Here is a 27,985-nt window from a genome sequence, read left to right as displayed (position 1 = left end):
GAAGACTTTAAGTTACAGCCCTAATATTTCAGTGTTTCCAGTTCTCTTGAAGAGTTTAGAAGAATGTAAAATGATATAATCAATATTCATGAAGATACTTTGCTCCAAAGGCCGCCTTTTGTATATTTGGAGTTTTGCCTTTAATGTCTTATTGTTATTGCTATTGTTACTTTTATTTCTGGAAATTTTCATAACTACAAAAATAGAAGAGTATAATTATAATGAATTCATATATATATATATGATATGTATACATCACTGAGCTTCAACAATTACCAACTCATGATCAAACAGGTTTTGCTTAATCCCAAAATCCCTCCCTGAGATTGTTTTTAAGCAAACTCCTTACATAAAGCCATCTCATCTTGTAAATATTCTAGTATGTAGGTATCTTTAAAAGATAAAAATTTTCTGCAAAAGAAGACTCATTCACAGAAACTATGATCACATATTAAAAATTAAATAGCTTCTAAATTTATCAAGTATCCATTATGTAATTTTCATTTAACTTAGATCCATATATGATCCATGCATTACAACCATTTCATGTGACTCAGTTATCTTTTAATTTATGAGTTTCTTCCTTTGTCATATTCTTTTCTTGCATTTTTTGTCGATTTTTTTTCTGCTGTTCATAAAAATTGAGTCATTTGTTATACAGTTACACAAGTGGTCAGGGTTTACTGATTTCATTCCTATGGTGCTATTTAATATGTTGCTCCATTTCCTATATATCTGAAAATTCATACTTCAATATAGAGGCTTGATCAGATTCAATATTTTGGCAAGACAACTTGATAGGTTGTACAGCTGACCCTTGAACAACTCAGGGGTTAGGGACACCAACCCTCCACACAGTGAAAGATCGACACATAACTTCACAGTCAGTCCTCCAAATCCTCAGTTCCACATTTGCCAATTCAACCAACCTTAGATTATGTAGTATCATAGTGTGTATTTATTGAAAAAACTTTGTGTATAAGTGACCTGTGCAATTCATACCCATGTAGTTCAAGGGTGTACTGCCATCAAGCAGTATTTAATAGTTGGCAGTCTCAATATTGGAGAAGGCAATGGCACCCCACTCCAGTGCTCTTGCCTGGAAAATCCCATGGATGGAGGAGCCTGGTAGGCTGCAGTCCATGGGGCCGCTAAGAGTCGGACATGACTGAGAGACTTCACTTTCACTTTTCCCTTTCATGCACTGGAGAAGGAAATGGCAACCCACTCCAGTGTTCTTGCCTGGAGAATCCCAGGGACCGGGGAGCCCGGTGGGCTGCCATCTATGGGGTCGCACAGAGTCGGACACGACTGAAGTGACTTAGCAGCAGCAGCAGTCTCAATATTTGTAATGTAATCAAACATTGATGATAATTGCCTAGATTCCGTAGTTCCTTAAAGATTGCAAAATGGCAATGTTTTAATTCTTTCATCTATCCTTCATATTTTAACCCTTATACCTGGAAAGCCCTATATGAAAAACACATCTTGATAATTTATTTGGTTACCCTGAAGTATTGTGAGACTAGAAAAAGCAGAATAAATGCTCGTTTTTCCTTTTTCTTTTATCATTTTCAAAATAATAAGCTTGGTCTTTTATAATTTCCTTGCTGTCTGATTTGTCCAGATAATAAGGCTGATTTCATATATTTCCTACTTTAGCCTTTTCTGTAAAGAGCCCTTAGTCCTTTTAGTAAGAAGTTAATAATGACACTGAAAATTCAAATTCCAACGAAATGAAGAAGTGAAAGACATTTAGTCATGTCCGACTCTTTGCAACCCCATGAACTATACAGTCCATGGAATTCTCCAGGCCAGAATCTGGAGTGGGTAGCTGTTCCCTTCTTCTGGGGATCTTCCCAAATCAGGGAGTGAACCCAGGTCTCCCATATTGCAGGAAGATTCTTTACCAGCTGAGCCACCAGGAAAGCTTACACTTAGCCTCATAGATCTTACATCCGTTTCTTGCATCTCCAGTATCTCCAATAGCAAAAGTCCTGGCCCCCACCACAAAAATTACAATTAAAACCCCATAGAAACCACAGGAAAGTCTCAAGATAATGATAGCACCCCTACCACTAAGAATCTGATGATTGAAAATAGTTCGGTGATGAATAATTGGGCTTCCCTGATGGCTCAGTCAGTAAAGGATCCACTTGCAATGCGGGAGACCTGAGTGTGACCCCTGTATTGGGAAGGTCCCCTGGAGGAGGGCATGGCAGCCCACTCCAGTATGCTTGCCTAGAGAATCCCCATGGACAGAGGGGCCTGCTGGGCTACAGTCCTTGGAGTCACAAAGAGTTGGACACAACTGAACAACGAAGCACAATGAATAATTATTTTATAGTTATGTAAAATACTTCTACAGTGACAATGCCAATTATTGGAAATGAGACTAATTTATGTTCATGGTGCCCTCCACTCTATTTCTGTCCTCTATTTTAATTTTTGTGCTGGTTTATCTTTATTATTTTTTAAATCATAAGCAAAGACAAGTAGATAGAATTACTGTTGCAGATATATATTTGTAAGTATACTTTCCTAGTTGAATGATAGTACACAATTTTCCATCTTGCCTTTTTTCACTTAATGATGCATCTTGGAGATCACTCTATTAGGTAGGTATATTAAACATTTTACTTATTCATTTTTAAAGATACATAGAAATTCATTATGGATTTGTGGATAGTTCTGATGGCTCAGATAGTAAAGAATCTGCCTGGAGCTCAGGAGACCTGGGTTCAATCCCTGGGTCAGGAAGATCCCCTGGAGAAGGAAATGGCAACACACTCCAATATTCTTGCCTGGAGAATTCCATGGACAGAGGAGCCTGGCGGGCTACAGTCCATGGGGTCACAGAGTCGGACAGAACTGAGTGACTTTCACTGTTTTCTGAGTTTATTCAACCACTGCTTTGCTTATAAACATTTACATTCTTTTCAAATCCTTGTTGTTACAGACAGGGCTATAGTAAACACTGTTCTGTCAATATATGATCTTACTTTTAGTAGTGTATCTTTGGAATAGATTCCTAAAAGTGGGATTACTCACTAAGTCACAGGTAAAATGCATGTGTCATTTTACTAGGTTGACAAATTCCTTCTGTGTGGGATACCATCACTTTGTATTCCCATCAACAAAGCTGCTTGTTTTCTAACAGGCTTGTGTAGAGATGTTGTCAAACATTAGGATTTTTTCAGTCTTAATATTGACTAAGAAGTCATATATTGTGTAGTTTTAGTTTGTATTTCTCTTATATGCAAGTGCTTTTTCACATTTTCAAAAGCCTATTGCTTTCTTTCTCTAAATGCTGTTCATATCACTAGGCTATTTTTAATTAGAGCTATTGGACTTTTTTTAGAAAAAAGCTCTTTACATGTTAGGGATAGTCATCATTTATCTCTGACAAAAGATCCAATTACTTTTCTTGTTTGTCACTAATATTTTATCTTTGTTTATAGTGATTTTTTACCATGAAAAATCATCTTTATGAAATCAAATTTTCTAATCTTTCCCTTGATTACTTCTGGATTTTAAATTAGATGACTGTTAAATATCAAATTGTTATTATTGTTAAATATTAAATTTAAAAACTGATTCTTTGGTGAATTCCATTTCCCTGGTTAAGGAGGAATTCAGTTTATGGGGGAATTCATCCATGTTTTCTTTTTACCTCTTGGATTATTTGGGGTTTTTTTACACTTAGAATTTATCTCTCAGGGTGTGAAGAATAGATTCATTTCACTTTTTTCCCCCATATGATTATCTAGTTAAATTAATCATCTTTTAGCCCACTGACTTGGGATGGTACTTTTATCATACACTCAATGTCCATGTGCAGTTGGGTATACTCCTGAGTTTTCTGTTGTTTTATATTGGTCTCTATGTCTTTTTATCTGCCAGTAACTATTTTTATGTGTCAGTAACAAACTAATGCCTTTTTTAGAGGCTTTAATTTCTGGTAAGTTTATCTCCATTTTCTCAATCACTATCCTTTTTTAGAGTTTGCCTGACCGTTCTTGTTTACACTCCTGAAAGATTTTTAATCCAATGAATTTTAGAAACAACTTTCTCAGTTTTGGGGGAAAAGAAACATGATGTATTTTTTATTGAGATTACATTAAATTTATTAATTAATTCAGGCATAACTGACATCTTTATAATGTTTAGTTTTCTGCTCCAGGAATAGTGTATTACTTTCCACTTGCTTAAGTCTACTTTTTTTTTTTTTTCATCGTTCAGGAGCATTGGAAAGTTTAAAAACATTAAATATTTTTTAAAAATACGTTGTACATTTTAGGTTATGTTTATACCTAAAAATTGTATTATTAGTTTTTGGCAATTGACATGGGATTCTTCACGTCCATGATAACATCTAAAGACTTTTTTTCTTATATATGAATAGAGATTTTTAAATATTAAATTTAAAAATGCATTCCTTGGTGAATTCCATTTTTTTTTAGTTTTCCAAATATATACTTATGTTATCTTCAAATAGAAGTAGTTTCACTTTAACCTTTCCAATTCTTATGGCTATATTTGATTTCTGTTGCTCAACTGATGACTGTTACCAATAACACATTACTCAGTAGTTGTGGAGATTTTGATCACCCTTGTTTCTGACTTTTTCATTTAAGCATCAAGTGATTCTATAAAGTAGATTCCAACTTTTGTAATGATTTCTCTATCCCTATGAACTTGATCTTGTCTATGTTTATCTCGGTCTCTTTACCTATACCTATATGTATACCAATACCTATACAGTTGGCCCTTGAACAATGTGGAAGGATTAGGGACACCAACCCTCTGTGAAGTAAAAACATCTGAGTATAGTATGTAGTCAGTGCCCTGTATACACAGTTTCGTTATATTCAAGGATATAACCAACCAAGCTCCTATGGTACTGTGGGAGTCACTACTGAAAAAAAAAATCTACATATAAATTAACCTGGGCAGTTCAAACCTGTGCTGTTCAAGGGTCAACTGAATATAGTTTCATAAATCCCCATTCTATTGGGGTAATTTTTAACATGAATGGTATTGATTTAGTATTGCCAAATGCTTTTTCTGCAACTATGGAGATAATCATATTATTCTCTTCTTAGCTCTATTATACTGGTGAAGCATATTAATTCTAAGTACATTACATTTCTGAATAAACCCCATTTAGTCATGGTGTATTGTTCAAAAGAATTTTACTAGAATTTTGTTTACTGCAACCTTATTGAAGACTTCTTCATGTTCATATACATAAGTGTTGTGCACTCTCTCTCTCCTGTTACTTGTTATCGTAGACAGACTTTATATAATACTATATCCCTCTCTGGAGACCACCCTGTATTCTTAGCTCTACAGGTAATTGTGTTTTCAGTACCTTGCTTCATTTCAATTTCTCCCAAATCTTTGTGGTTGTCCAAATCTTATTTTCTGGCAAATTTCTAAGGAAGGGGTCATGTGATAATATTCTCTGACTCCTTGGATTCACAAACCATTTCTCTGAAACTTTTGTCTATAAAGATCAGTTTAGCTGTATTTAAAACCCTTGGTTCACATTTTATTTCTTAGAATATCTTAAATATGTTACTTAATTGTCTCCTAGTATAAAACATGGTTGATGCAAGTGACACAACCTTTTTGCCTAATGGCCAAATTATATTATTTATTTTTCAAGTTCAGTAGTTTAACTATAATATGTTATGGGGTTGTTCATTCTAGGCTTTCTCTTGTGTAAAATTATCATATGTAATTTTAGATCTTTTTGCTTTTGTTCATGTTATTTTAGAAGATTCCCTGGTTTTCCATTCCCTGGTTTTCTTATATGGGGAAAACTGTTTTAAGTATGTTGAATCAGCTTTTCCTATCTCTGCATTTATTTTTCTTGAACTCTTTTCTTTCCTTCTTTCTTGATATATCAACATCCCTCCTTTTTATCTGGTATTTTTCCTAAAGATTTTCTTTAGGAGATTCATTTAGTCTTAATTTCTGAAATGATTTTGCTTGTTATATCTCTTTTTATATCTTTCTTTTCTTGAAACATGTTATTGAAGTTTTCTAATCCTGACATATGTTCTTTGATAGTTATAAATTTTTCTTAATTTTCTTTATCATGTTTTGAAATATTAGGTTACTGTTTGGAATATTAGGTTACTGTTTTTATGTGTTTACTGGGCATTGTGTTTTTTGTGTTTCTTTCTTTTTTCTTGCAGGTAGTGTTGCTATTCTAGTCTGTATTCTTTTTTTTTTATTAACATATTAAATTTATATGGGATTGGACCACAGTCCTCTTTTGTTGCCCATTGTTAATTCGGATAAGCATTTCTTTGATTAGAGAGAGTTTTGGAACAGAATAACTTTTCTAGCTGCATATCTCTAGCACTCCCTCTTCTCTCACGTTTACGAAGTGATTTAAAGAATGGTCTCATATTTTTTGAGATCTACTTTCTTCCTTTGTTCACTTTACCTAGACTTTTTCTTTTGTCCTGATTGCTCTTGCAGATTCTATTTCCAAAAGTTACTCTTCATTGAGGGGCATATAATACATTTTGATACCTAAAAGGCAAACTGATCAAAGATTTAAGAATGCCATTCTCTTGTTAATTAAAATATACAATACTGGTATTCAAGGACAAAGGTAACCCAATTTTAGAATATGGAAACAGCTTTATGTTCTATGAGATGTTGTTTTATCTTAGTTATATACAAATCTGCACATATATTCTTGACACCAATAATCAAATGGCATTTTATGGGTTTTAGACTAGACTGGGTGTGTTCAGAGTGGTATTGCTGTAGATGAGCTTTATGGATTTCAGGAGGAACAACAACAATAACAACCAAAAAAATGAAGTTTGAGCTTATTCTAACTCAGATTTATTAATAATTTAAAAACTAAGTGGTCAAACTGCACATATATTACAAAATGATTTCATGAACAGTTTCAGTGAAATTAGATATTCCCTCTGCTTCAACGTATTTAGCACTGCCTTGAATTAATTAAAGGTACTGTGATTCCAAGTGACTATTAATTTACTGAGTAAATGGAACAAATTAAATTAAATAAATGGACAAATTAAGTTATTAACAGAACAATGTGCTGATTGCTAGATCACTATTTTTTTTTTTTTTTAATAAATTTATTTATTTTAGTTGGGGGCTAATTACTTTACAATATTGTAATAGTTTTTGCCATACATTGACATGAATCAGCCATGGGTTTACATGTGTTCCCCTTCCTGGACCCCCCACCCACCTCCCTCCCCATCCCATCCCTCTGGGTCATCCCATTGCCCCGGCCCTGAGCCCTTGTCTCATGCATCAAACATGGAAAGGTGTTCTGTTTCACATATGATAATATACATGTTTCAATGCTATTCTCCCAGAACGTCCCACCCTCACCTTCTCCCTCAGAGTCCATAAAATTGTTCCATGCATCTGTGTCTCTTATTCTGACTCGCATATAGGGTTATCGTTACCATCTTTCAAATTCCATATATATGCATTAGTATACTGTATTGTTGTTTTTCTTTCTGGCTTACTTCACTCTGTATAATGGGCTCCAGTTTCATCCATCTCAGTAGAACCGATTCAAATGTATTTTTTTTAATGGCTGAGTAATATTCCATTGTGTATATGTACCACAGCTTCCTTATCCACTCGTCTGCTGATGGACATCTTGGTTGCTTCCATGTCCTGGCTATTGTAAACAGTGCTGCGATGAACATTGGGGTACACGCGTCTCTTTCAATTCTGGTTTCCTCGGTGTATATGCCCAGCAGTGGGATTGCTGGGTCATATGGCAGTTCTAGTCCCAGTTTTTTAAGGAATCTCCACACTGTTTTCCATAGTGGCTGTACTAGTTTGCATTCCCACCAACAGTGTAAGAGGGTTCCCTTTTCTCCACACCCTCTCCAGCATTTATTGCTTGTAGACTTTTGGATAGCAGCCATTCTGACTGGTGTGAAATGATACCTCATTGAGGTTTTGATTTGCATTTCTCTAATAATGAGTGATGTTGAGCATCTTTTCATGTGTTTGTTAGCCATCTGTATGTCTTCTTTGGAGAAATGTCTGTTTAGTTCTTTGGCCCATTTTTTGATTGGGTCGTTTATTTTTCTGGAATTCAGCTGCAGAAGTTGCTTGTATATTTTTGAGATTAATTGTTTGTCTGTTGCTTCATTTGCTATTATTTTCTCCCATTCTGAAGGCTGTCTTTTCACCTTGTTTATAGTTTCCTTTGTTGTGCAAAAGCTTTTAATTTTAATTAGGTCCCATTTGTTTATTTTTGCTTTTATTTCCAATATTCTGGGAGGTGGGTCATGGAGGATCCTGCTGTGATTTATGTCGGAGAGTGTTTTGCCTATGTTTTCCTCTAGGAGTTTTATAGTTTCTGGTCTTACGTTTAGATCTTTAATCCATTTTGAGTTTATTTTTGTGTACGGTGTTAGGAAGTGTTCTAGTTTCATTCTTTTACAAGTGGTTGACCAGTTTTCCCAGCACCACTTGTTAAAGAGATTGTCTTTTCTCCATTGTATACTCTTGCCTCCTTTGTCGAAGATAAGGTGTCCATATGTGCGTGGGTTTATCTCTGGGCTTTCTATTTTGTTCCATTGATCTATATTTCTATCTTTGTGCCAGTACCATACTGTCTTGATGACTGTGGCTTTGTAGTAGAGCCTGAAGTCAGGCAGGTTGATTCCTCCAGTTCCATTCTTCTTCCTCAAGATTGCTTTGGCTATTCGAGGTTTCTTATATTTCCATACAAATTGTGAGATGATTTGTTCTAGTTCTGTGAAAAATACCATTGGTAGCTTGATAGGGATTGCATTGAATCTATAGATTGCTTTGGGTAGTATACTCATTTTCACTATATTAATTCTTCCAATCCATGAACACGGTATATTTCTCCATCTGTTTGTGTCCTCTTTGATTTCTTTCATCAGTGTTTTATAGTTTTCTATATATAAGTCTTTTGTTTCTTTAGGTAGATATATTCCTAAGTAATTAAGTTATTAACAGAACAATGTGCTGATTGCTAGATCACTATTTTTGATGGCTGCTTACTTTTTCCTTGATCTATAATAACTTCATTTTTTTATCATACACTCCTGTATTTTATTGTTTCCATCTTTCATTAACAAAGTGCTGTTTTTAAATGTAGAAATGATCTTATCTTCTTGGCAAATAGCTTGTATTTTTTGTTTTCTTTTTCAGGGCCCCTGTGGAATCTTGACAGTCACACTCAGACTCAGCTGCGTTCATATTTAGCCATAATTCACACAGAAGAAAGGTGAAGAAGTTAATATCATTAACACAGGTAAGAGGCAAAATGATAGTAGGAAAATTTTAAATAACACTTTTAATTGAACTTATGACACTTCCCCCACATTATGTTTAGGAACTTTAGCAGAGTTCCAGAAATGTTACCCTTTCCTCAAATGTTTTATATTCCCGGTGTTTATAAGTCCATCTGTTTGGGGCTGAATTGCATGCCCCCTCCCCAAATTTATATGCTGCCACCCTAACCCCCAGTACCTCCATAACTCCTTTACTGCCTTTGGAGACAGGGCATAATTACATAACTGCCTTTGGAGATAAGGTTTTTCAAAAGGTAATTAAGTTAAAACGCAGTATTTAGGATAGACTCTAATCCAAAATGCATGTATTCTTTAAAAAGAGGAAATTTGGACAAACATGGAAGGAAGGCACAGTGAGAAGAGGACTGTCTGCAAGGGGATGCGGCCCCAGAGGAAACCAAACCTTGATCTTGCACTTCCAGACTTCAGAACTGTAAGTAAAGACATTTCTGTTGTTTAAACCATCCAGTCTGTAGTGTTTCACTGTTGCAGCCTGAGCAGATGAAGACACCATCTTTATAGCAGAGTCTTTGTTGTTTTTCTGTTATATCATTGTTTCCAAGAGGCTTTTACTCTATTGGTTGAAGCTGCAATATACATACTCATCCACTTGTACTGTTGGTGTTATTTTTGGCCGTTTATCAAAGGATTTATCTTGGCTCTTTTAGAGGAATCAGTGTTAAGTCATCGTCCAGTGATGCAAAGGCATCTCCATTTTCTTCAGATGAATTCTCCTTTTCTTAGGTGCATTCCACGTTGTTGCCATGATTGCACCTCTGTAAGGACAACTGAGGGCCTGGTGTGCTGCAAGTTACTCTCTGCTCAGTTTAATATTAATATTGGACAAGTCTTTAAAGACATGAACTGTGGTATACAAATAAGAGATAATACATGTAATACATGTAAAGTACCTAATAAGCCTGTCACATAGTAAGCATTCGTATATTTTGGTTATTATTATTTTTTGTTATTCCTGTATCTTCCAAGCCAGTTACCTGTAAAATCCCTTAAACTGATTGAAAGTTTAATACCTTGATTTTTTTGCTGATTTTGAACATTGCAGCCTATTTCCAGGATATCAGAAGGTAAGATCTGTTACAGAATGATCATTTTGCAGATAAACAACACAGTTTACATTTCCTGTTACCAAGTGTGGTTAGACTTCAAACACAGATTTTAAATTGCCACTTAGGAACTTTTTCCCTTCATTTTTACAAGTAGTTTTCCTATTATTTTTAAGTCTGTGCCACAATTTATTTTATAGCTGAAGCTTTTCTGTGTTGATATTCATAGATTTAGATAACTGACCAGGAAGAAACACATTTTACCATGACTCGATTAGCTACTCTGCCTTTCCATTGTTTAGTGTTCTTTACTTCAAATGACCATATCTGACTGGAAAAACTGCCAGATTTTCAATAGTTTCTCCCTTTGAGTAATGTTTGTTTTGGAAAAAATATGCTGCAGTAACAGGATAGCAATCACTCCATGTTGTTGGCAGGTTAAGGGCTCATACAGCATTTTGCCCAACTCATTGTTGCATCCATATCTATGCAGTTGATTAAAAACAACCAAGCAACTAACACAGCCCTCCCCCAAATAAAAACAGTAACAAGACATGCATTTAAAAATCCATGTTGCTGGAACCATTTCCCATGGTTTCTTGTCAAAAATAAGAGCAGGTCTAACATCCTTGTCAGACTTCTGCAGAACTCTGGAGATCTAAGGAACAGAGTTTGGAAACTACTGGCCTCTGTCAAGAATTAAGTAGAATTCCCTTTTGCCACCAAGTCTAGTACCCTTTCCAAAGATGACTCTTGAAGCAGCCTGCCAGTGCTCAGCAGTAGAGCTGTAGAAATTGTGACAGGCTTGATGTTAAATGTTTGGAGATGATATCTAACTTCAGTTCTATGTAAGGGTCACTTACATGCACAAGAATCAATAGAAATTTCTCTACCTGAGTTTCTGACTATATTATTTGCACACTTGTTATTAGTTGGATTCAGTCTCTAGGGGAGGGACTACTTTAATAAATTTCTTTCATTTGGGTGACAGATAAAGTATTGAGAAGATGATTGTTGTGTCAGGATCAAAAAACAAGACATTGGCTAAGAAATCATGTTTCTGGTTAATTTACTCCGAAATAAACTTGAACCATTTCACCTGTGCTTGTTTACATCAAGTACAGCTAGTGCCTTAAACGTAAGTGACATGGTCTTTTCTCATTAGCTGGTTCTGTTGTCCAGGAGATCAAGTCAGAAGAGAGTGAACAGCTGAAACTATCGCAAGGATAGTATAGGAGATGCAATTTTTCATACCTGGTAATGTGTACAGTACTAGTGCTAACAACCATTTATTATGCATTATTTAAAATGTAATTGGTGCTGACACATGGTACTGTTTTTCCTTAGGCAAAGTGAGAAACATAAAATTGTCCTTTGTAAGATCCAAAGTCTTGCTAGAATAGAGGACCATGTAGGCTGATTTATTGATTTATTATGGAGAGAGGAAACCTGCAAAAACATAAATTCCAAATCCTTTAATACCAGCTTGATGAAGATGTTTCTTGTCTACCTCATGTGAACAGAATGATTGTGGACCTATGGGCCCTACTGAAAATTAGTGTCGCTTTCCAAGTTTGCCATAGTACCCTACTTCTATTCTTATTTAGTGTAATTTCTCTGCATTTAACCACAAATACAGGCATACTGTCTCCCTGGATGCTATTAAAATGTAATTCATGAGGAAAGAAAAGACTCTGGGGGGACAATCCTAATACTTTTATTCCCATAGTCATGTGAAAGTTCAATCCAGCTTGGAAGATCCAAATACCCTGTTAGAGACTGAGGCTGGCAGAATTCAGTGGCAGATAAGAACAGAGGAAGTTCATGGCAGCAACTCCTGAGATGGTTGGAGGCAGATTTCAGTAAGTCAAGGCCTTCACAGTGGAACGTGAGCCCCTCCAATGCCAAGGCCCTGACTTACTTTTATATCCTCAAGGCCCTAAGTTTAATAAATTTACAGTGAATAAATTAACAACTGATAAATGGATTATTGTTGGAAGTAGTTACTAATTCAGGGAGAGGTAATAGGATGAAAAACAAGAATAAGGCAATGAGGTATACACTGAGCTCACGTTGGCCCTAAGTATTCAGAAGGAAATCAGGACCCGGTAGGAACTGCAGAGTCAGTTGTGATTTTTCTATAGAACCAAAGTGACCCTAAGGTGAGGAGCAAAAAGAGGGAAATTACGGCCAAACAGAAAGAGGCACTTTCAAAGAGGCAGTTTCATCTGGTCAAGAGGACCCTATATTTACTTCTGTGTAGTGTTGCTTTTATACATTTGCTTCCTAATTATGTTATTGCAAAAGGTATAAAAGTCTGTTTTTGTAGAATATGAAGTTTGTGTCTTCATACTTACGAAAACACATGAGAAAACACGTGTGGAATCATGACAGTAATCCAAAGGATTATGTTTATTTGCAGTTAGTTGATTTTGTGTATGCGGATCTACTTGTCTGCTTGTGGGTTTTGTGTGTCTGTTTCTGTCTTCTATACAGTGTTACAGAGAGCATCTGGATCATGAATGAAATTAGTTTTTACCTCCTTTTTAGCCTCAGGTGTAGTTGTGTATGTTTTAGCAGTTGATTTTGTTTTATATAAAAGGACAATGTTTGTGACAGTAACTTTCATGTGAACTTTGATTTTTAACTGTATTTGCAAAGTTTGCTTTTGGAATTTGTAGAGTCCTGTATAAACCTCTGAGATAATCTCTTTATCCTGATATCCAGAGCCTAGGGGTTTCTCAATAGTACATATGCTGAGCTTTACACTTATTTCTTTGTAGCATTTGCCAGGAGTTAGGTTCTGAGTATGTAGCATCTTCCTTTGGTTGGTGGTAAAGAAAGAGGGAATCAACAGAAACAGGCAAAGTATCTTCAAATTTTCTTTTGATTCATTTGAGGTGGTTCTTCAGCAGATTGTGGATATCCACACTCTTCAAGTGGAGGTTGAGCAATTTATTGCTTACATATTTAACTCCCTTTCCTGTTGCTCTAAAATACTCTTGAAAAATATACAAACTTTTAGGCTCCTAATTTAATTTTCTCTATTTCTCTGATTGGCCAATCCCAATGAAGACAAAAGATACCCCGTTGTGTAAAGTCTATGCATTGAATCCCAAGCACTGATCTATAGAGTGTAAGTCAGTTTTCTTGCCCTCCAGTAGTGCCTGGAATGTTTCACTTGTCCTTACAAATCCATTTCTGGGCACATTTTTAAAAAGTAAAAAAAAAAAATTTTTTTTTTAAGGTAAATCTCTTATATTCTGAGGAAGCATGGCAATTGGAAGAAAACATACCTGAGGGTTCCTCAAAGTTTAATCACCTTTTGCTTGTGTATTCAAAAAGAAAAAAAAAAAATCATTCTGAAAATGAATTCCACACACAGGTTCACACAATAGGGCAGAGAAACATGCAAGGCTGGTGCAGCCTGGGGGACCTAGCTGTAAATTTACACTTTAGACCTCAGCCCTTTTGGGGGAAAAGAAAGGAATAGCTAGCGTTCTCACTTAGTGCCGCCTTGACTGTCTGCCCCTTGTGTACCAGGATCCGGTGTGAAAGCTGAGGAACTCGGGTCTGAAAATTCGACAACATATTCCGAAAGAACAGCTTCCTCCCCTAGCTGTTAGCCACCAAGCGGTGGTGCTTCACTGCCTCGACTTCTCTGTGCACAGATGGTGGCACACCAAAGAAGGAGAAATGCAACAATTTCCGAAGCCCTCAGGTTGTTTTGGAAGCCTTGGCGCTCTATTGCCTCTGATCATCTCCAAACCGGGAGATTGCCTGAGACAGTTCTCATCTCTAGCATTTATTTCCTCGCCTCGTCAGCTGCCACTGGCGCCCCCAAGCGCCCCGCTCCAGCCCTTCTCTGAACCTCTTTCCCGCCCAGCAAAGGAGACCTGGCGAGCCTCCGGATCTCCCAGGAAAGGCATTGCATATAATTGCCAGAGGCTAAAAGGCAGAAAGCAGAACCTTAGAGACTCGCTCGCCCGCAGTTCATTCCTGTCTGGGATTTCCTCTTTGCAAAGGAGGAGTTGCCTAGGATGATAAAGATGCCCGGTAGAACTGTGAGGTTCAGAGCTCAGGTCCCCTGCCCCCATTCCTCCCTGCTCCTCAGAGACAGAGTCAAACAGCTACTTGTGTGGTGGGGAGGGGTTCTGTAGGGTGAAGAAGGAGGAGATGAGAAAGTCCCAAATGTCTCTTGGTGGCATGGTGGGACTTTCTTTCCCCCTTCTCTGACACTCTTCTTCCCAAAGCCCCATCTGGATCGGTTACACACTCCCTGGCGCACCAATACAGTGTGCCAGCCTCACACATCCTCTGGGAGGCACAGGCTAAAACCCAACTTGAGTGTACACAGGCCATTAACGCCCAGATGCTCATTTTCCTTAACCTTCTATCGGGCTTTTCTAGGGCTCCTCTTGGAGTCAGGGACTGGAGGTGGGTGGGGAACCCATGGAAGGGTGCTGGCAGTTCTGAACCGCGGTGGCAGTTCGCCCCTCTTCACTTCCACATTTGCCCTCCGTTTGTTGGCAAAGGCTCTTCCACCCTCTGGAGCAGTTGGTTGTCAGGAATTAGGAGTCCGCGTGTTACCCTAGGGGTGAATCCCATCTTCTCTGTTGCTGTTCGGTGGAAGGGTAGTGGGAGGGGGCGAGGAGAAGCAGAGGGAAAGCCGCAGGAAAAAGAGAAGGGGGGGCGGGGACGTGGGGGTGATAGAAATGGTTTTACTCTTTGTCAGTCTTGAACTGGGGGCGGAGGGAACCCCCCCAACCACCCCGCTGTGAGAAGCTATAAAAAGCAAAGGGGGGCAGCGGTGAGAGAGCAGACGCAGCGAGGGAGACAGCGCGGAGCGCAGGGCAGCTCCCGGGGCAACGCAGCGTCCTTGGCAGCGCTTAGCTTCGGGCTGGTTGAACACCGCTTCGGATGACTTTGCATGCGCGTGGGAAACCTTAGCTGGCCTCTGATCTCCAGGGTCCTGTCTGGGGGCGGTTCCTGATCTCCCATATTAGTGCCCGCTAACTTTGAAAAGGAGGACTTGAGTCCCGCAGAGGTTGAGACCTAAGAGGTAGAGAGAAGGAAGAGAGGAGAGAAAACACAACTGAGGCCGAAGGAGAAGGAACTCATGTGGACCTCCTGAGCAGTTAAGAGGAGGACTGGACCTCTGAGAGCCGAGGCAGGACCTCGGAGGAGGTGTGGGCAAGGAGCAACGGAAGCGGTGCGGTCCGTGGGGCTGGGTCTGCTTGCACCTCGGGTCACGCCTCCTTGGCGAAAAGGCGCCTCGCCTTTGATTGCTTCCAGTTACTGCAGAACTTCCTGCCCTGGCGGAGAAGCGGGTCTTGCTTGGGTCGCGCTTCCTCCGGGTCTGAGGCTTGAGACTGAGTTCACACGGTGCTGGGCCCCCAAAGCCAAGTGGGGTTGGGGAACAGAGTCTGCGAGTCCCGGCGCCCCGAGTGCAGAGCCCCGTGTTGGGGTCCTCCTTCCCACTTGTATCTGCATCCTTGCGGGCTTTGCGCCTCCCCGGGGGATATCTCGCCGGGAGATGGCCGCAGTGATGCGGGGCAAGGACTCCTCCCGCTGCCTGCTCCTACTGGCCGCGATGCTGATGGTGGAGAGCTCACAGTTCGGCAGCTCGCGGGCCAAACTCAACTCCATCAAGTCCTCTCTGGGCGGGGAGACGCCTGCCCAGGCCGCCAATCGATCTGCGGGCACTTACCAAGGACTGGCTTTCGGCGGCAGTAAGAAGGGCAAAAACCTGGGGCAGGTAGGAAAATACCCCCAATACACTCTTCAACCAGAAGAGGTAGGGACCGGGGCTCTTGGGCACTTCATTTGACTAAGCCCACCCGGAGTGCGCCCCCAGGTGTGGCGCGCAGGATAGCTGGGGAGGGGTTCCCAGAAGCACGATTGCGCTGGCGGGGATGGCTGTGTGGTTGAGTGCTGGAGGACGTGGAGCGGGCGGGATGGACAGGGGATAGGGTACTTTCTCATCTTTGTTTTGGGATCTGGGCATGTACGGAGCGCTAGTGAGTACCGATGGGGAAAATGGCCAGGACGACGGTCCTTCTCCGCATTTAACACAGCGGTTGTCGAGGATGCTGTTACTAGCTAACACACAGCAACTATTGGGTGTCAGGCACTGTTCTAAGAGTTTTCCATATATTTAATCTTTACCACTCTATGAGCTTGGCGCTGTTACCATCCTTCCCCTTCATTCTGCAAATGAAGAAACTTAGGAAAGGAATAGAAGCTATTTGCCCAAGGCACACACAGTGTAGGTGGCAGAGCGGGATTCCAATTCCGACAGTGTGAGTCCAGTTTCTGGGCTCTTAGCCCATGCACTTGACAATCCGAAGGGAAAATTGACCGTTTTTCAGGTTCTCCTTCCTTCTCAGTTCCATGAAGTAAGGTCACATACAGAAAACCTCAGTACACGTGCATTTCTCACATCTGGATATAAATCATCCCAGAGGAAACAAAATAATGAACTGACAGAGGTAGTATCAGGTGCGGAGGACCAGGGTACCTGGGACATAGCCAGGAGAACTCCCGAGGTATGTTTTCCAGTGAAAACTTTCCCGAGCACCTTTGTCTCTCTGTCACACAGGCAGACAGAGAGATTGACAGTCATGCAAGTAGTTACACAAACAGACGCAGAGAGAGACAAGAGCTTGCTCGCCCCACGCGGCACCCACTGTGGCCAGCACACAGCAACCAGGAAAGGGGGCCCTGTGGGCAATGGGAACCAGGACAGCTCCCCCTTCCGCTCCTTTTGTGGGAAGCCAAGAATGAGAGCCAGTTTGCCCAGCAGCACGGGCACCTCACACAGCCCAACTGCCAACTCATAAAGGCAGCTCATTGCCCCACAGATCGTGGGTTTCCTTGTTTTACGAGAGGAGTCTGCTGCAGCTGCTGTGCACGCTCTCAGCAGCGTCTTCCAGTCTTCCACTGCCCGTGCCCGCAGCGCAGGCGTCAGGGTGAAGATTGACAGCCAAGGCCGGTCCTGGAGGGACCACAGGGAAGAGTCTGCTCCGCTTGGCCCCCTACTGCCCTCTCACGGGGAGAGTTTTGCTAGTTCTGCAGTTCAGAATGCTTCCTGGGTTCTGAAATGTCAAACATTTAGCTCTCCTCTTTAAGAAAAACAAAGTCTGCAAACACAGGATTCTTCTTAATGTCTCAAGGGAAATAAGAAACTATACATCTGCATACATACCACAGGCATACAAGTCCTGTGCATATTCTCACATATGTGCACACACCTCCATCCACACTTACAAGACCACTCTCATTGCCTTTTTCTCTTCGTTAGGAAATGCTCTGCTGTTTTCAATAGGAACTGACAACATTCTCTTAGAAATCCCTCACACAATGGGTCAAAGCTTACAAAGAAAGGGTGCGCTCAGTCCAAATCATCTGATTTTTTCCCTAATGTTACTGACTTCAAATTCCACCTTATCAGTTGTTGAAAAGAGCCATGTTTAGTTCAGCCAAGAACAAGAGGGATGGATCCAGTAATCTTTGAGGTTCCTTTTGATTCTAATCTATATACATTCTGTGAATTTCTGTAAAGAAATTTAAAAGTTTTTGTTTCTGACACCATGGGCCCAAACACTTAATGTTGCTCAGTCAAATTATCAGTTATGTCAGTACTGCCACTAGCCATAAGATTATATAGGCTAGACTGTGGGATCCATCTGAAAATCTGGCTTATCACTTATGTGTTGATAGTATATCCGTATACAAATAGGCTTGTTATTTTTCTATCTCTCCAAATATCTGCTCCTTAAAGAGAATGTGAGTTATGTTGCATGTCTTCAAATTGAAGATTTCTTTTATAAATCAGTTGAAGTTCCTTTTTTTTTGAGTTGAATATCTTTTATGCTCTCCATATCTTAGTGGTTCAATGGAATATATTTCATTATATTCACTTAATTGTAATACAGGATCCTTAAACATTGACATTGGATTTGTGAGAAAATTGTAACATATTAGCGGCAGTGGGAACATGGAATGAAATATTGAGTTGAATCACAGGAAGATAGCTGGAAAATAAAAGTATTATCTTTTGCATATTCTGGCTTTGCACTTGCTTATCGGGTGGTCTAAAATGTGTACTGCTGTGAAGGAACAAATAGAAAAAAAAATATTTTTCTTGTAGAGGTAGAAGAATTCTTTGAATACTTATGGATCTCTCTGTCTTCTTTTCTTCCACTTCTTACGTGGTTACCAAAAATTTTAGTACTCTTATTTTCAACAATGGAATGGAAATTAGAAAGATTGTTCCAAATGGAAGATGCCGCATCCTTTTATGGAGAAAAACTATAAATAAAATTCAGTTGAGCTGAATTTTTATCCATCACAAAATGATTGATTGAGAAAATTTGTAAGTAAAATGTCAACTGTTAAAACTAATTATATAGTGTCATCTTGAGGCCTAATAAGTCTGTCGCCCATCCCCAATCTTTGATTGATGATGTTCTGTCAATCAGTCACTGTCTTAGTCACTCAGTTGTGTCCGACTCTTTGCGACTCTGTGGACTGTAGCCCGCCAGGTTCCTCTGTCCATGGGATTTTCCAGGCAAGAATACTGGTGTGGGTTGCCATGCCCTCCTTCAGGGGATCTTCCCAACCTAGGGATTGAATCCAGGTCTCCCTCACTGCAGGTGGATACTTTACTGTCTGAGCCACCAGGGAAGCCCTGAACAGTAAAGATACAGGGACCAGAGACTGTAAGAGATAACTTCAAGTACGAATGTCAGAAACTTAGTCTTTAGTTTTCTTTTCCTTAAGTGATAATTGAATGATTGTCTACTTTTCCTGATTTATTTTCATAATGGAGAATAAAAATAAAAATTTTATTGCCATTGCATAAGAAATTATTGAAGAAATTTAATAATTCATTAATCTACAAATGTGAAAATTAGGCTAACTGGCTCCAAGCCTGTCTTGATTCACCGTAGTCTGATCTCATATGAAGAAAATATTCTTATTTATAGAAATTCTACTTGTCCTGTCAGCAGGGTGGATTATTTGTAAATCACTTCTGGAGAAGTTGTCTTTGAATTTCAGGAAAGATTTAGAGGGCGCCTAGAGAAAATGTGCTGTTCTCTAGGGGTGTTAAAATTCTCATCCTTAGGTTTGTTTTCAAAGACATAGTTATGAGTTTTGATTCAAACTGCCATAGAAAGTTGAATGTCTTAGACTTCATTCAGGTGATGGAAACAGAAGTAGCAAAAATTATTTTGGTGAATTATTCACATTGTTTTAATTTGACTTTCCATTTGCATTTATTACTGATGGATTTTAAAAGGTAGTATGCATTTGTATATGTATATTGGATAAATTAGATCATAGGCTATAACTAGTATATATATGAATAATTTATATATCTCAATTTATGAAGAGACTTGCAAACTTTATAAATCAAAAGTATTATTAGACAAATTTTTCAATATCATGTGGACAAATATATTCTGATTAAGTAAACTACTGCTCAACATCACCTCAGGTGTATGAGGTATTGAGTTTTGCAGGCCACCTTAAAGACAGATTTTTTTTTCAAAATGCAATTTATAAAATCAGTTTACCCTTAAGTGAACAGTGATTTTTTTTTATGTGAATGAAAAATCTTTTGAATGTGTTTGTAATTGCTTCTTTTAGCCTTTACTCATTATTTTGTCTGAGACCAGTAGATTTAATTTGAACACAACACTGTATGAATTTGAAGTATTTGTAAAAGTTATGATGAGAACTGTGAAAAATAATTATATTTTAAAGGTAGAAAAGCTTCTTGGTGTATGTCTCTAAAAAGAAGGTGAAATTGGTTTCATGTAAATTCAGATTCCATTATTTTCTAATATAATTTGGACACTTGAGGGACAATGCTTTGGATGAAATTATGTTGTAAGAAAAGAATGCTTGCAATACACTGAAACGGAAGCTTAAGGAAGTTGGTAAGAGAACACTAATATTTATTTGTATATTGAATTTTCTTTAATAAAAATGCTATATCTATTTGCGTGCACTCATGAAAATGCTCACTGGAAAAAACTATATATCCTACTTTCTGTAGATGATCGCTTAATTTTCTAAAATTAGCCATGACCTTTTTTTTAAAAACTCCAGCCCAACTTTCCCCTCTCAGAGGTTAAATATTTGCTATCTCCTCTGTACTTCAATTGACACTAAACATAATCAGGAAAGTAAGTTATCTCTAAAATTAATTATTTCAAAACAAAAAAATATTTGAAATAATCTACACTACAATATTTCTTTTCCTTCTCTGTAGATAGTAGAGAGTTGATGGTTGATACAAGTGAAGGTTACCTTGTGAATAGCAAGAAGAATATTTTAATGATAATCTAAGTAGGGACATCCATCATTTTATTTCTGTGTTAGAGAAGAGAGAGCAAAGGACAAGGTTACTTAAACTCACTCCAGCTGTGACTCTGACCTTACCATAGTCTTCCTGAGTACTCCTCTCTGATACAAACTCCTTCCCAGGATGTTTCAAATCGTGTAATTTTTAAAGTAGAGAAAGCAACGTAATAGAAGGGTACCTAGGAGACTATCATGGTTTCTTATTATTTTCCCTGCACAGTCATATTAAGTGTACAGTAAAATGACCTGTTAAATTACAGAGGCCTTTATAATAGTCAGTATATTTAGTATTTTAGACTCAGTCTCTTCTGGCTGTTCATTCTTTAGTATTGATGTAGCATTGAAAAGAGTTACAATCTTATTTCTGTGATTCCCTGATGGCCCTTTTAAGTCATTTTGCTTCATTATACCTCTAGTCACTTGTATTCATCTATAAAAAGGTGATAAAGCTACTCCTAGTTAATTATTTAATCACTGAAAAGATTTATGCAATATTTATATTCCTCTTAGAGTCATTTTTTTAAAAATCTGAAGCAACCTCCCCAAAACAAAATTAATAATAATAGATAGATTTTTGTTTCATGTAGCATTGCTTTAAGATTACATAGAAATATGTTAATATGGTATGTAAAACAAAAATTTAGTATAACTGTTTAAGGAAAGCAGAAGTCAATTTTTTTTCTTCCTCTGTTCCCGCTTTACTTTCCAGGAATTAGAGAACGATATATTTTTTCTCTAATAGTTGTTTTTTGGGTTTTTTTTCAGAATAAATATAAACCATTCTCCCACACACAAAGGTCAACTGATATAAAATATGGGTGATTTTTTTTTTGATAGGAACATCTGTCCAAAGGAGGAAAGTCAACATCCAAATATTTTAAATAGTGGCTTCCCAATGAGTCTCTCTCATATTAACAATTTTGGGTTACTACCCACTTCTTTGGGTTCAAAACAAGAAAGGAAGACCAGAGTAACACCAACGTCTAATCAGAGTCCTTAGGGACAGTTCATCCTGTAAATCCTTGTCTTTGTAATGGTAAATTAAATCAGAAACCATTGAGGCAGAAGAGATTTCAATATCAGATATAGATTGCTGTATTTTAACTCAGTTTATGCAGCACTAAAAACAGAATTAGTATTTTAACTTTTATCCACAACCAGTGAACCTGATTAGGATACTACATTTGTGGGATTTTAATAGGAGCTTAGATTTATCTATGTTCTTCAACGTAGGAACAAAATCAGCAAAACAGAAAAGTAGTAAATATTTTAACAAGTTACTTATCTCTTTTCCACAGTCAGATAAAAGGGACAAATGTGCATCAGATATCTTTTGAAATATATTACAGGGTCTAATTTAACTGGTTGAATTAAATTAGATACATATTATAATAATATTATAATTCTACTTACATATTATACATATTATAATTCTGTACTTACATATTATAATTTTGGCACATACAATAGCTTAAATTTAAATATTTCATTATCATACAACATTTTAACTATCCCACCCTGTCTAAAGCAAGCAAATAAATAGAAGCAGTGAATGAATATGAACATTAATTAGAAAAGCAAAGCTTTAATAGCACACATTAAATTATAGTAAGAGGTTCCATTTGTTAATTATTTACTCTGCCAGGCACTGCTTCAAATACTTTATTTGAGTTAATTTTTTAATTCTCTCAGTAGCCCTTTGAAGCAAGTAAGTCCTAATATTGCCCTTATTTTTATAAATGATAAAACTATAATTCTCCTGGGACACAGAGAGGTTTTGCAGTTTGTACAAGTCACGCAGCAGTAAGGGCAGAAAGCTACAATATGAACCGAAGTGATCTAGTGTTAGAGCCTGAATATTTACCTACCAGGCTGCGCTGCCACAGTATCCAGCCATAGAAAACATGGATACACTATATAATATGGAGTTAAGAGGAAACATGGGCCTTTATTTTATTCTTCTCTATTCTATTTTCAACTCACATGGGTATGACTCTAGGTTCGAAAACCATAGCAAAACCCAAACACTCTGTTGATGCCAACTGTTACTCTGAGTAGCCAGAGTATGAGAATAGTTTATGGACTCAAAAGCAGGCACATAGTGGTACATGAGTGTCATCTCTGCCTTTACTTGCCTCCCTGCCAGAGAAAATTCACTGTCAACAAGGTGCACGCTCACGCGTGCACACACACACACACACACACACACACACACACACACACACACCTCTCTTCCTTTCTCCTACTTTTCCCCATTAAATTATTGCATTGCCTCAAGTAGAAAGGAACGCTATTGCATAAATCCTGTTTTGCTCTCCGTAACCACCACACAGTACCCAGCACCCTGCCTCTAAGTGACACAGTGTGCCCACTGACATCAGCAAAGTGGAGGCCTTCCCAGTGGCCTCTCTGCGGTGACTTTCCGTTGATCTGGCTGGCATCCATCACCCTCTGATCAGAGAGGGAGAAACCATTTATGACCTGCTATTGGTTTTGTTTTTCCTCTACTTTTGACCTCCTCCTAACTGCCTTTCAGATAATCAGTTGATTTGTAGCAGCACTCGAGTTTCCTAACAGAATTCCTAGGGGAGTTTTTCTCAATTGCATCTGGCTAGCTTAATGGCTTTGGAAAAACCACTTAATCTCTGGTCCTTTTTAAAAAATCTGTAAAATAGGATAATAATAACAATAGCAACCATAATAATAATAACACTCAACTTACTGGGCAACAGGGAGGAAGATGAAAGTGTCCTCAGTCACTTAACTGATGTTATTATTTCTATTACCACGACAGAACTATGTAAGGTCAAGTTATCCTGCAAAAAATAGAAAGTGGCTGCTTAATTTTCCCCACCAAGATGGGCAGGAGTAACTAAATGAATGCATATGATATACATGAAGGAAACAAATGAACTCAATTACACCAATGCCAAGAATTATAAATCAGAAGAAAACAAGACAAAAACCATACATATACACACATGCGTATGCTATCATGTTTCTTGTACTGCATGTTAGCATTAAAAGTGATAATACATCAGTGTTGTAAAAAGAAAGCAAAATAGCACATAATTGAATAATTGGTGAAATTACACAGAAGCAAGAGTGTACCAGACATTAAAAATACAACCATGATAGGAGGGGGTCCTAACAACGATGGCAATATTAGTTATTTAAACATAGGAACCAAAAACAGTTGAAAAACATGTTAGAGTCAGCTGCCAACAGCATTAATTTGATATTCTCCAAAGTAAGACAGCCTGTGTAGAGGCAAACATCTTGACACTTGATGCAGAGTGCTTGGACCCCGAAGAGCTCGCTAAGAATTTGGAAGACTTAAAAACTCTCTTTGAGTGTCAGCCTGTCATACTAAGAGGACTCAGAGATTTGGAACTCATTGTTCCCATTCCATCCCCTTGTTTGTTTTGAGTTCTTTTTTCATGATTCAGATAATTTGGAAATATTCTGATAATGTTAAATTAAGAGTGAAAGTCAACTCACTGAAGTATGTAATATACTTCTTTTAATATATTAGATATAAACTGCCAGTAAGAGTTTCTATCTAGTAATGAACTAAAAAACTTCATTCAAATGGGGAAATTGTCTTTTAAAATCAACTGAGATGACAGCTCACATTCAAATAACAGTGTTCACTTGCTCATTCTAATTTCATCTTAGCCTTTTGAAATTTGGCTCAACAAGCATTATGTTAATTTGTCACTTGAAATCCAAAGCCTATTTTCTAGTAACCATCCTATATACTCTGTCCTGTTATCTATCTCTTATACCTAACATATACCCTTCTGTAATATTACAAATTTTTCTTTTCCTCTCTGGTTCATTACTCTTTATAACGTCCAGTGATTCCTCCACAACCTTGTGCCTATAAATGTGGACATTTCTTCACATTCTCTCCTCAGTTCTCTTTTCTTTCTGTTCCATGTTCTCTTCTTTCCTTGTGTGCTGGTGTGCTGTGCTTAGTCGCTCAGTTGTGTCCGACTCTTCGAAACCCTTTGGACTGCAGCCCGCCAAGCTCCTCTGTCCATGGGATTTTTCAGGCAAGAATACTGGAGTGGATTGCCATTTCCTTCTCCAGGGGATCTTCCAGACCCAGCGATCGAAGCTGGGTCTCTTATGTCTCCTGCATTGCAGGCAGATTCTTTACTATCTGAGCCATCAGGGAAACCCATTATTTCCTTATTTGAAATCATTTGTCACTTCTGGAGGTATGCTGGTTTAAACTACTGCGCTTCCTTGCCTGCTCAACTGTTTTGGAAGTGCTTCCAGAAACAAACAAATCTCCATATCGAAATTTAACCTTTTATGGTTAACATCAAATTGTCAGGAATCAGGCAACCAGGTCTTTATGATTTCTAAATGTTATAAAAAAAGCCTGCTAGAAAGTTCCCGGGGTCAGACTAATGCAGGTCACAAGAATCAAGTCGGATTAGCCCAAGTTCTCATGCCCTGGTCTGTTTCATCACTCACTGATGATGAAAGAAAGCTGTGTACATTCCTATCAATGCTTTTGTTTCTTGATCTCTATGTATTTGAATCCTTGGGATTTAAATGGACTCCAATTTTTTTCCTCTATGATGAACTTGTTGCATTAATATCTGATGAGAAGATGCAAGTATCTATTATTTGTGCTCATGAAATGTTACATATTATAACATGCACACAAATATTTTAAGCAATATGTAATGTTCATTTTTATAGCTTAAACTACTCACTAAAGAGTCATTTTTTGCTACTTCCAATCTTATACATAATTATTAATTTTTAGAGTGAGAAACCTCAACATTTATTTTCCACCTGATACACTCTTAAAAGTGCTTGATATTTAATAACTGAATAAGAAGATTCTTAAAGTGTGCTTAATCATTATTAATCAAGATGGAGAGTGTTATAGAAAGAACCATGAAAAACTTTTATCACCTGCAAGTTTCAAGAACTTGTATAACAGACTAAAGTGGGTATGCTTAGAGCTGGGATATACATTAGAAATAACCTAGTTTAACTCAGTTTATTTTACATATGAGGGAAGCAATTTAGGAGATTGTTGTGGTTTGTCCCAATACTACAAATAATGCCTGTGACAAAGAGACTTCGGCTGAAACTTGTATCTTCTGACTTCTAACAAGGACCTTTCAAATAATAACAAAGCTCTGTAGACAAATTAATTTCAGTTGATTAGAAAAACTAATGGGAGATAAATTATATATAGAACCCCCTTTCAGCTCTCAATTTGTGTGTCAAAATGTATTAGCAAAGAATACGATGCCATGATGACAACTGTGTCAGTAGGATTTAAAGAAAATTAATGAAAGGACAGGGCTTTGGCTACATTATCCTTGCCTGCTCTTTTAGTCATGATACTTTAATAATGCATTTAGTAGAAAGCCTGGCTGAAGAGAGTCTCTACCAAAGAAATATATTTTCCCTTGTAATCAAGAACATACACATACACATGCACACAACCCTGATAGAAGTTTCAACAATAAATACTCTTAACGTGCAGTTGTTGTTCAGTCGCTCAGTCGTGTCTGACTCTTTGTCACCCCATGGGCTGCTGCAGGCCAGGCAAAAAATTTCTTTAGTCCTTTCCTTCTATTCTGCACTGTGCTACTCTCTTGCGCTGTTCTCTTTGCCCTTTATCTTTGAATACTGGTCATCACTATAGAATAGACTGACCAAAACCTGTTGTTTGAAAAACCACTGACCCGTCTGCTATTGCCCTTGCCTTGCAGCAAACTCAGGGCATGATGGTTGGAGATCAGTACTACTTGAGGAGTCAGCCCCAGTGAGGGAAGGTAGACAGCAGAGGCAGGCAGGTTTTCATGATGAAGCATCCATCATCTCAGACCGCTCCCACCTTTCCTTCTCAACTGCCTGTCAGCCTCTGGTCTCGATGTAGGGGAGCTCTTCACCTGGGATGGACCGAACCTCTGCCTCTCTATTTCAGGAGTAACTGACTTAAAACAATGCTGTGTTTGGTACTTGGATGTGTCAGACAAATTAATGTTAGTCTGTTATCCCACATTAGTGTTGTTCTTTCTGGATGTGTGCCATGTGTATCATCATACTTTGTTTCTGAGAGTATACAGTTGAGGATTCAGTTTCTGCATAGGATAGCAGGTGAACGTGACATAGCCTGGGATATAGATTGAGAAGACCTGGTTAGCCTGTTGTCTAACATGCTGGACATGAAGAAATCATCTGACAGATTCAAGCTTTAGTTTTCTCATCAGAAAAGTAGGGACTGTAATGATGGTGTTTTATCTTATCTGTTTGCAAAATATAAAGCATTGCTTATTTACATTTTATCTTTAGAGACTGTTTTAATGAAAAAACTAAGACCTCTCCACTCTGAACTTATGAACGATAAATCTGAATTAGAGTCAAACCAAGAATAAGTTATTCTAGATGGATTTTATGATTCTGGAATTATAAATTCAGTTTCTGTTTTGATAGACTGCCTCTTTTTATTTTTTTTTTTTAAAGAAAGAAAGACCAAGAGTGGAAGGTGTTTCTTTGCTTTTGTTTTCTTTCTTTGCCTTTTTGTCTTGATTCTCTTGGGTTTCTTGGGAAAAAATAAGTGCCAGTAGTAATACTTCCACATTTCTGATTAGAACTTGGTGATGTTATCATGATAATTATTTTTTTTATTGGTGCAGGCTACAGACAGCCTGCTATTAGAATATCCTGCCTGTGACTTCAAGAAGAGCCCTATTCATTTTTATTCTATCATGTATAAGATATGTTACTGTTTATATATTTTTTAAATGTCTTGGAAAGGCATAATAAGGGTCTCAGTAATAGAAGTGAGTGTATTTTAAAGCTCTGGAACTAAACTTGAGCATCATATTTTGGGTACATTATATGTTATCGGGTTCACAAAGCATAAATTTCAGGGAAATAGCCAATTGTAAAGTCAAGTTGTATGGCTGTGAGATCACATAAACTGTGACAGACGAAATATATTTTTGCCACAAACCCTTCAAACAGGAAAGTGGGTATTTTTCAAAGCTGGTGAAAACATGCTATTGTTTTGCTAAGTTGGCATTTCCTAGTGAACAGTGCAGTAGCTCTGATCTTTCATGTTACATGTGCACGAATCTCACCCAAACATTTGTTCAGGCTATAAACAGTGCAGGCTTCCTGCTTGCCGTTCCTGCTCCTAAGTAATTATCC

The 27,985-nt window shown here is 38.0% G+C and overlaps 1 protein-coding gene across 10 annotated transcripts in view; it reads left to right on the top strand.

Moving 5' to 3' along the window:
* The window catches only part of DKK2 (dickkopf Wnt signaling pathway inhibitor 2), a 610,668-nt gene that overhangs the window by 474,528 nt on the left and 108,155 nt on the right, over positions 1 to 27,985 (top strand). For 9 of the 10 annotated variants that reach the window (XM_081484648.1, XM_081484660.1, XM_081484675.1 and 6 more), the window contains 2 exons: positions 9,211 to 9,313; positions 9,674 to 9,786. In XM_081484648.1, the coding sequence (XP_081340774.1) occupies positions 9,691 to 9,786 (96 nt within the window). In that variant the 5' untranslated portion in view covers positions 9,211 to 9,313; positions 9,674 to 9,690. Of the gene's footprint in view, positions 1 to 9,210; positions 9,314 to 9,673; positions 9,787 to 15,233; positions 16,176 to 27,985 lie in introns of those variants that run through there. The other variant, XM_081484637.1, reaches the window with a different exon arrangement.

The sequence above is a fragment of the Giraffa tippelskirchi genome, chromosome 1 (assembly GCF_054371585.1).
Source record: "Giraffa tippelskirchi isolate mGirTip1 chromosome 1, T2T-mGirTip1v1.2.pri, whole genome shotgun sequence".
Taxonomy (NCBI): Eukaryota; Metazoa; Chordata; class Mammalia; order Artiodactyla; family Giraffidae; genus Giraffa; species Giraffa tippelskirchi.
Note: the sequence above shows the minus strand (reverse complement) of the source record. Positions and strands in the feature narration are given on the sequence as shown.